A 9112-nucleotide genomic window follows, 5' to 3' on the forward strand; every position below is an offset into this window, starting at 1 on the left:
AGTAACGCACTATTTACATCGCAGCATTTGAATAAAGCGTTCATATCGGAGTTGTAGAAAAACCGATTCGGTGGTAGTCTGATTTCCAAAACCTATAACAAGGAACTTTATCATTAGAAGATGAGCACAACCCTGAGAAAAGGATGCAATTTTAAGAAAACTTTAGAAAATCTAAGACAGTTTTCAGTAAGAATTTTAAGATATCCGCTAGACAAAATAAAGACGTCTCATAAAACATTTACTAAAAGCATCGAAACTTGATTAATTAGACTTAAAAGCCATTTAAACAATCGAACAGAAACCAACGAATTGAAACTTTATGTGATAGCTGAACACTTTCTTTATAAAGTACAAAAAATCTAGCTGTATAAAACAATTATAAATTTGAAATGTATACAATATCAACAAAATCATCAATAAATCCCAAAAATCTACAAAAAAATTCTCATTTGCAAAAAGACTTTAATCAAGTACCTGATAGTGAAACCCTGAGTTTCAGAGGCTAAGTTTATAAGTTTATAAAAGGCATTTTAATCGAACCTTTAATTCCCGTAGTGCCTGGTGATACAATCATGATGTAGCCGTTACTATCTCTCGCAAGGCTAAACGAGCTTCCAAACACCCCGGTGGAACTTCTTCCCACGATGGTGATGAAAATTTCTATTGAAACCCCAATCGGGATAGAAATTCTATTGTTCCCAGGGCAAAAAATCCAATTCGGATGGTTTTGTAATGCAATTTTCCCTATTGAATTTCAAATGGGGCTAAAAACAAAGTCGACTTTCCAGTGCAGCTGTAATTAAAGGATATTCTTCCAACCGGTGACGAAGTTTTAGCCCGATTTTCTGGTGGGTAGGAAGTCTCACCCGGTCTGTGACACAGGGGGTGTTTTCAACGTTAACACTTTGAGTACGTTAGGGGCGTTAAACATATGTTGTTTTTTCTTAACTCTAAATTCTCTGTATCTGAGAACTTCGAAAGATCCTGTAACAAGCTTTTTCAAGGATTTCTACGAGATTTCTATAATCTCAAGGAGAGAAATCATGTAAAAATTACTTTTCCTACCGTCAGGGTTCATGTTAAGTATAGTATAAAAAATGCAAGAGTTGCAATATAAACGAGGAGCGGTAACAAGTGAAACCAGGAACAGGTCATTCAGCCTCTATTGTTATGGATCCATGTAAATTATCATAAATTCTATATTGAACATCCAATACTAAAATAGTCGAACAAGCTATCCATTTGATTTTTAAATTTCTATTTCCAAAGTTCATCAATCAAAACAACAATTTTTAATCAGCCTTAATTCGACAGTCTAGTTTGGTAGGTTGAACAACTCAGTTCGCAGCTACTTGAAAATTAAAACTAGACCATACATTTTCGCTCAAGAACCATTATGTTTTCTTTTTGTACATTTCGGCCTCTTTTCGGCCTTTCCGAGCCATGTACCAGTGATAGAGCGGCGGACAACAATGTCGCGTCATTGGACCAAGTCCGTTGAAGAATCCACATAACAATAAATCGTTTCTTGGTTTGTATACACAATCGTAAACGCATTCGGCGACGTACTCTGGAGGCATACCCGACGCTGTCGTTTTGTCCATTACTGTAAGTATAAAAATAAGATAAAAATTTGAAAATTTGGGGAAATATTTTAATTCGAATTACAGGGAGATTCGAATAATAGAGGTTCGAATTAGAGAGAGTTGACTGTAATGTTAAAATAAGGAATTTATTAGTAAGGACAGAGGAATGTAAAGAGATGGAAAAACAGTTTCTTGAAAACAATGGAAAAACGGCTCGCCATATACCAGGTCTCTTGCCCTTAAGGGAGTTGATGTCGAGTTAATAGGGTTCTTTTGTTGTCGCTATAAAAAATCCGCATAATTAGCGAGTTGTGACAAAATTCTTTTGTTTCAAGCCTAATTATGCGCAAACTTTTAGGGCTTATATTTTGGGTACACCTCTCCTATACGAAAAAGTACCTATATCTTCTTGCTCAGAATTTCCTAGCGATTCTACTGATATAACCGCATCATGACCGCACCATTATATAGAGGGCCATAGCTCGAGAAAATTCTAACTTCATCTTGATTTTACTTGAGTTCTAACAGTTTTACAAGAATCAATTTAATATCATTGCGTTAAGAATTTCTTTTGCTATACACTGTAAAAAAATTGCTCCTTACTCCTAAAAATTCAACTAGTAATCGGCGAAAAAGGAAAAACTAATTTTCATTTTTATCGTCAAATCATGTAGAAACCGTCCGATTTGTATGGCGGGCCGTCTTTTCTGGACTTTCATTTAATGACCTAATCAACGTTTTTACAATAGAATTTTCAATAGAAGTGATCGTTGAACTTTGAGTAATCAGAAAAGCTGTTTTTCCATCTTTTTACATTCCTTTGGTAAGGAGTTGCTTACAAATTAATGTTCTTTACTTTTAGCAGGGAAGTTCTTCCTTGAAATGATTTTTGTAAAACTTGCTACTGGAAGAAAGTCTTGTTCTTTGAAGTCAGCACCCGGTCTTCAACATGAAAGCGTTTTTAACGCTTATAATTATAATGCAAAGGTTAAATATAAGACGAAAGAGTAGGCAACCAATATTTCCTAATCAGGGTGTGTCAAAAACGAAATGCCGCTTGTTGATTTTTTGAAATTTTTCCAACCCCCCGGACCTTATAAGAACCCCCCCCCCCCCCCGTTTATTAATTTTTAAGAATATTTTCAGCTGTCAAAGAGAAGGCCCCTTATTTTGCTCTAAATAGCCTGACTTTAGCCTGTATTTACCTTACTTTAGGTTTTCAGAAGTACAATTTCCAACTCCCCGCCAATTAGGTCCCCCCGTTTATTAAAATCTCGAAAATTTTCCACCCCCCCCCCGTTTATTTGGAACCTAAGAGTAACTGTATTTCCTCAAATTTTTCCTTATTGCAAATGGGTCGAGCAACTATTTTAGGGTCCAATTATGGTTAGTAAGCGTATGAAATTATATAAGCCCCGCTCTTTACTCCCAGGTGCCCAATAAACGCCGCCTTTCAAATTTTTTCCAACTTCCCCCGGGCCTTATTAGCCCCCCCCCCCCGTTTTTATAAACTAAAAATGTTTTTTCCTTATCATCAAAAGGAAATGTTCCCATAAAGTGTGTCAAATTAAGTGTTTGCTCAAAAGTTCTGTCGATTGTCTCTTATTTGATCTTTACTTGACTGAGGCTCTTCGTTGAACTTATTGAGAATTTTTTTAAATTACAGAGAGACGATTGTAAAACTTTTTTTGTCCTATCTGAGGAAACTGTGTTTTGGTGTCAAGCAAAAGATTTTAAAATTGTACCTCCATGTTTTTCACCGTCCGGAGTGAATGCATTCTTGGAGAGATTTGTCCGGATGTAACCAGGGTTAATGGTTGAAATGTTGATTCCTTCACCACATACTTCTGCGCGGAGTGAATCGAAAAACGCTTGTGATGCATGCTTAGAAGATGCGTCTATGGGAAAGATAAGGGTGATATCTCAAGTCAGTGGGTCTACCAACTATAATCTCTTATGATTTCATACAAAAAAGGGTCCTTGTGGATTTTTTTTAACTTGTTTAGAAGGGTTTTTCAACAAAAAATGCTTGTGATGATGCGTCAATGAGAAAGAGGAAGAGTGAGCGCCTATCAAATACAATATTATCGTCTCCATTGCTCTAACAAAAAAGCCACCCAGCCCACGAAAGATAATTCTGAATTTGGTATCAAATATTATTTCTGATTCAATCTGAGGGGGATTTTGAAAATTAACACTAGAAATAATCAAGAGACGTTTTTTAACATATCCCTTAATAAATGAAGGGTAAATTTGCAACGAGTCAAAAATTAACGGGGTTTTTATTAACACGAAAATTTTCCATTCGTGTTAATTACGCGTCTCCTAATATAAATATTATTACTTACAAGCACATCTGTAAGGGATAGCAACAACAGCTTGTAAACTACCAATGCTGACAATGTGTCCAGTCCTCCTTGATAGCATGGATGGTAAAACAGCTGGAAAGATTAATGAAAGAATCGTGTATCGATTATATGAATATCGATAAAGGCATAGAAAATTCTTCTTTTCACATATATCGAGTCGATTAATCGATGAACTGAAAAAAAAACTAACAGTATCACATGCTTAGGGTTGCAATCGACTTTGGAGAATCTGGACAAAACGTATAGACTTAGACTTTATTACTTTAAAAGGGATAATTAGATGGTTTGAGATTTTTTGCCTCGAGAAACCCTCTGTGGTTTTGAGTAAAATCGCCAAGTATTTTTGTCTAACTTTATTCTAAAGCCGAGATAATAAACTTTAAAATTTCTGAAAATGGGTTCTCACACGGTTCTTACGTTGAAATTATATTGCTTTTTTATGGTCAAAAACTTGTAACTTAATTATCTCGACTTTGGGAAATATTCAGGCAAAAATATTTTGAGATTTTGCTCAGGACAATGGAATTTTTCCATATGCCAAATATCCCAAACCACCTGAATGGAAATCTGTCCAAAGAAGGAAAAGTTGCAACACTTTTAGACCTTAGGGTAGAAAATTCTAGGTTCACCAAGGCCTATCCGAGCATTGTCATTGCTGTGTACACAAGATAATATTTCATAGAGGATAATATTTCATAGAGGACATTGTTTGCCGAGTGTTTAATCATTGAATATAAAATAGTATATTATAGGTCTTACCAGAATCCTTTACCAGCCGAAATTTTCAATACAAAAAGTAGAAAAGCAACTCCGAAAACCCTTGGGAAAATTTTTTTTTATTTGTCATGATGACGATTTTGCAAAGAATCGAAAATTTGACGTTTTTACATCACTTGTGTTATTCTTGTTTATGTATTGAATTTCAAGCCTTACAAGATGCATATTTTTGGAGTTGCTTTTCTACTATTTGTTTAGCTATTACCTTTGACAAGGTTGACAGGTCCAAAATAATTGACTTCCATCATCTTCCGGTGAACCTCAATATCAGTATCAATGACAGTACCACGAAGACTAACACCTGCATTGCTGATCAGAATGTCAACAAAACAATGGTTGGATTCGATTTCTTGGATACAGTTGTCAATGTCCTTCTTCTGTGTGATGTCCATCGAATAAACTACCGGCCATTTTGAATTCTATTTTGTGGAAGAAAAAGTATATATGATAATTGCAAAATCGTTCGTGTGAGAATTCATTCTAATGAGACTTTGTAAAATACCTATTAAGTTGTAATACACTTTCTTTTTTATAAGAACAATTTTATAAGAACAATGAGGCTCAAAAATGCCAAAAAATAAGAACAATTTAAGAACAGTTGAGAGGCTGAGTTAGAGAGTTATAGCAAAAAGAATCACTGGTTTCTAAAATCCTCTAAATAGTAAAGTAAATAACCAAAACTTGTTTTTTACCTTAGAAAAAATAAGAAAAAATAAGAACAATACAAGGCTCAAAGTGCCAAAAAAATAAGAACAGCCGAGCCTCAGCAAAAATTTTCTTATAAAAAAAAGTGTATGTATCTTTCTTATTTAGACTTCCTACTTTAGGTATAAAGTTTTAAGAGTTTCTAACCCTTCAAATGATTTAGGATTCCTTTATTATGAACATTTAAACGACCCTATAGCTTTGTGTGCAACTCTTAGAAAGAGGATTTTGATGAGGGTCTGCAAAAGAGAAACCTATTGCTAACACATGCACTGCACACATCTTGCTTTGGATTACACCAATTTTCTGTCCGGTTATGATATGGTCTGCAATTTAAAATCAAGAATACATAATAAAAAAAGTATCACCTCATCTCCAGAGATTTCTTTCTTGACACGTTTCAATTCGACCACGTTTCGTGCACACAAAATCACTTTTGCACCTTCCTCTGCAAATTTCTTTGCACACGCTATAAGAAAAGTTGGTAAAAATACAAAATTCAGAAGAAAAGGGCAGAGAGGAGTAACATAGTAATAATTAAAATGGAAATTTTTAACATAATACTAAGTCAGAACAAATTTCGTAAATTTTTAACATCATACATTATACTAAGTCAAAACCAATTTCATAAGACCTTTTCTAGGCACTTTCAACTAGGGCCCGACCAACCATTATTTCAAACTTTTCTAATAATACAAGGAGCCTCAATAGTGTCCAGAAGATATCTTTTAAAAAGATCATGATATAGATTTAACTACAACAAAAGTAGAGATGGACGAGAATTGATCATTTCATTGCTAAATAATATGTATTTGGTCATTAAAGCTCAAATTTGTTTTTAGTGAAAACATCACCCCCTTAACTTATTCTTCTCTTGAGCTCGATCCTAAACTTGAGCTCCTAGAAAAGAGGAAAAAATATTATCACCTACCTTCGCCTAACCCAGAAGATGCACCGGTGACCAGAACAATTTTATCTTTCACTGGAACTGCGGTCAATATGAACTTTCGATACAAAGAGTACAAGATTCTTATGACAATGAAAGGTATAATGAAAACAAACATTTTGTATTTTTCCTTGTATAATTTTAAAGCTTTGTCATTTGTTTATTTGCATCTAAAAGTGTAAAGCAACAGTAATTTTTATTCTAATCTATTTTATAGCAATAGATGTTATAACCCTTAAGGAAACTAATTTTTAGCAGAAACTTATATTCTTGGTCCAAAAAAAATTCCAAAAAATCGCAGCTTTTCCCTATTTTGGACACATTTCTTTCATTTTTCTAGGGATTTTTCAAATTTTTTGATGAATAAAGGCAAAAATTAGTTCCTTTAAGGTACAAAGAATAACGCTGAATATTCCCATGTAAAAAGATTAATATTTAATAAGCAGACTGTCAATCTGTCAATTAAAGAAAACTAGTACTCGGTTTAAAATAAAATGACTTTTCAGTCTTATGTTCAGAGGATGATTTTTAAAAATTGTATGTAAATCAAGAATTTAGTTATAAAAAGATGGTGTTGGTGTGTAAATGCAAGCGTAATACATACTACTGAATAAAAAAATCACTTCCGTTTAACTTGTATGATAACTGATGATGCGTAAGCCAAAAAGCTTTTCACAGTATCTCAATTTTCAAAACTTAATAATGACGACAACTCACTCAAAATTTTTTGGAAGGACTAAAAAATAAGTAATTTCTCAGAGTATTGTACACCTAATAAATAAAATTAAATTAAAATAATACTGTAATGTCTAATAAAGTGGCTTGGGTTAAAAACTGTTTGGGTGAATGCGTGATTGAGTGAAAATTGGAAGAATGAAAGAATTGTAAGCTATCTGTTTTACCTAATTTCGATTCATCAAAAAATCATTATATCAAATGCCAAATAAATCTTCATTTCCAATCTGTAGGCAAGGCCCGAAATAACGATTTCAAGTCCGATCAGAGTTGCTTTAGCTTGAAGATTATGATTTTTGGGTCGAATAAGAAGCTACATGTTTTTTTTTATAAGCAAGTGTATGCCCCTTGGTCAGGCTCAAGTATGCTTAAGTGTTCAAAGCATCCAGGCATAATTTATGCTTATTATATGCTTAAGAATCATGCGTATGATTCACCCCGAGCCAAGTTTTTAATGAAATTTCAAAAATTTTGTAAAAATTCTTCCAATCTGAGCCTTAATATGCTTATAAGTGTTATGCTTATAAAAAAAAACATGTATTTGGGTCGGTCAATGTCCGATGTCTGACCGTTATTTCCAGCCCTAGTAGGTGAAGAGAATTCTTTCTAGAAAAATCTGGCATTTTCTTAAGATGAATATATGAATTGACATTTAATTTTTATAAAACTATTTTTAAAAATTAAGTTTTGAAAAAAAATACTAAAATATCTTAGTAAAAAACAGGCAAGAGAATAAGAGGAAATTATTCTCTTCAAGGGTTACTTCGATTCAAAACAACATTATATCCCCTGAACAAAAATCAAGGGGCAGTTAAACGCTGACCATTACAGCTTCTATCAAGAGACAACAGAAAGGGGCCAGCAGTTTGGATCCATTGTTCTGGTGTTCTAGACATGCTTGCATCTTCACTGAAAATACCTTCAAGCATCTCTGTATTGATCATTCCAGGGTTTAATGGTGCACAAGCTAGTGGAGAGGGTAAATCTTTAGCTAAGGCTAGTGATAGTCCCTCAATTGCCCATTTAGAGCAACAGTAAGGTGCCATTCCAGCTGCTGTGCTACGACCCCATCCTGAACTGAGGTTAATAATGACACCTTTATTTGCTTCCAGCATATGAGGTAGCACCGAATGGATAACATAATTAATCCCTTTGATGTTTATATCAATTAGTTTGTCAAAATCTTCAACGCTTATTTCCCATAATGGACCAGGTTTGCCTGATATAGCAGCATTATTGATTACTAAATCCAAGGAACCTGCCTTCTCAATAACAACCTTTATCCAGTCTTGGACGCCTTTAGCTGATGATGTATCAACAGATTGGAAATTAGATTTGCTAGCCCATTCAGATTCATTCAATTTACGAATCGCATCAACATTTCTTCCACACCCATATACCGAGTGTCCATTTTTGGCAAACCAGCTAGTCATTGCCAATCCAATTCCTTTGGTTACACCAGTTATGAGAATGTTTTTCTTTTGCTCATGTGCCATGGTTTGAGGTAATGAAACAATCTTATAATTATTCTAATAAACTGCAAAATAACAAGTGATACTTTTATGGACCTACCTGGTTATTTAACACATATATTTCTATGTGAGCGTGACCATTAAACAATCATTCAGAACACAAGTGACAATCTATTGTTGTTTGTTTCTTATAAAAAAACATTCAGAAACCAAAATTTCATGCTCAAACACAAATATTCTTTCATATTCGAGACTTTGTGAGCAAAGACAACATTCGAATGTTTTTGAGTGTTCACATGAGTGCGCAAATGTTTTTGAATGTTTTGAAACAATTTATTCTAGTAAGTACGTTCAATATGGACAGTCTGGAGAATGTTACTTGTCTCTTGATCTTTCGAAATAATTGAAATCTTTTTTCTGAGAGGGGGAAGGACATTTTTTCTTTCTAAATGTTGTATATTCTTTTCATGAAACAGAGTCAAAATGTATTTTCTATGATTTATGATTTATAACCAGGAAACA

The 9112-nt window shown here is 33.9% G+C and overlaps 2 protein-coding genes across 2 annotated transcripts; both read right to left on the bottom strand.

The window, feature by feature from the left end:
• Positions 1–344: 344 nt before the first annotated feature.
• On the bottom strand, positions 345–6554 carry LOC136815350 (dehydrogenase/reductase SDR family member 7B-like). The gene is made up of 6 exons (XM_067071792.1): positions 6369–6554; positions 5806–5906; positions 4938–5151; positions 3935–4027; positions 3332–3484; positions 345–1606 (listed from the first exon to the last, which is right to left on the bottom strand). Exons 1-6 carry the CDS (start codon positions 6499–6501, stop codon positions 1395–1397), a joined length of 906 nt encoding a protein of 301 aa, XP_066927893.1. The 5' UTR covers positions 6502–6554; the 3' UTR covers positions 345–1394.
• Positions 6555–7569: 1015 nt separating this feature from the next.
• LOC136815351 (uncharacterized) lies at positions 7570–8783 on the bottom strand. The gene has a single exon (XM_067071793.1). The coding sequence runs from the start codon at positions 8612–8614 to the stop codon at positions 7919–7921; it is 696 nt and encodes a 231-aa protein (XP_066927894.1). The 5' UTR covers positions 8615–8783; the 3' UTR covers positions 7570–7918.
• Between the last annotated feature and the right edge of the window lie 329 nt (positions 8784–9112).

This window comes from Clytia hemisphaerica, unplaced genomic scaffold (genome assembly GCF_902728285.1).
Source record: "Clytia hemisphaerica strain Z4C2 unplaced genomic scaffold, Clytia hemisphaerica genome assembly, whole genome shotgun sequence".
NCBI lineage: Eukaryota > Metazoa > Cnidaria > Hydrozoa > Leptothecata > Clytiidae > Clytia > Clytia hemisphaerica.

What these genes read in the sequence shown, in the direction of transcription:
- LOC136815350 (XM_067071792.1), bottom strand. Translation starts at nt 6,501, where the DNA reads ATGTTTGTTTTCATTATACCTTTCATTGTCATAAGAATCTTGTACTCT. An exon ending in AAGAAATCTCTGGAGATGAG is followed by an intron (nt 5,152 to 5,805) that starts GTGATACTTTTT and finishes TCCACAAAATAG; the next exon opens with AATTCAAAATGGCCGGTAGT. An exon ending in GGACGGTGAAAAACATGGAG is followed by an intron (nt 1,607 to 3,331) that starts GTACAATTTTAA and finishes TTATACTTACAG; the next exon opens with TAATGGACAAAACGACAGCG.
- LOC136815351 (XM_067071793.1), bottom strand. Translation starts at nt 8,614, where the DNA reads ATGGCACATGAGCAAAAGAAAAACATTCTCATAACTGGTGTAACCAAA.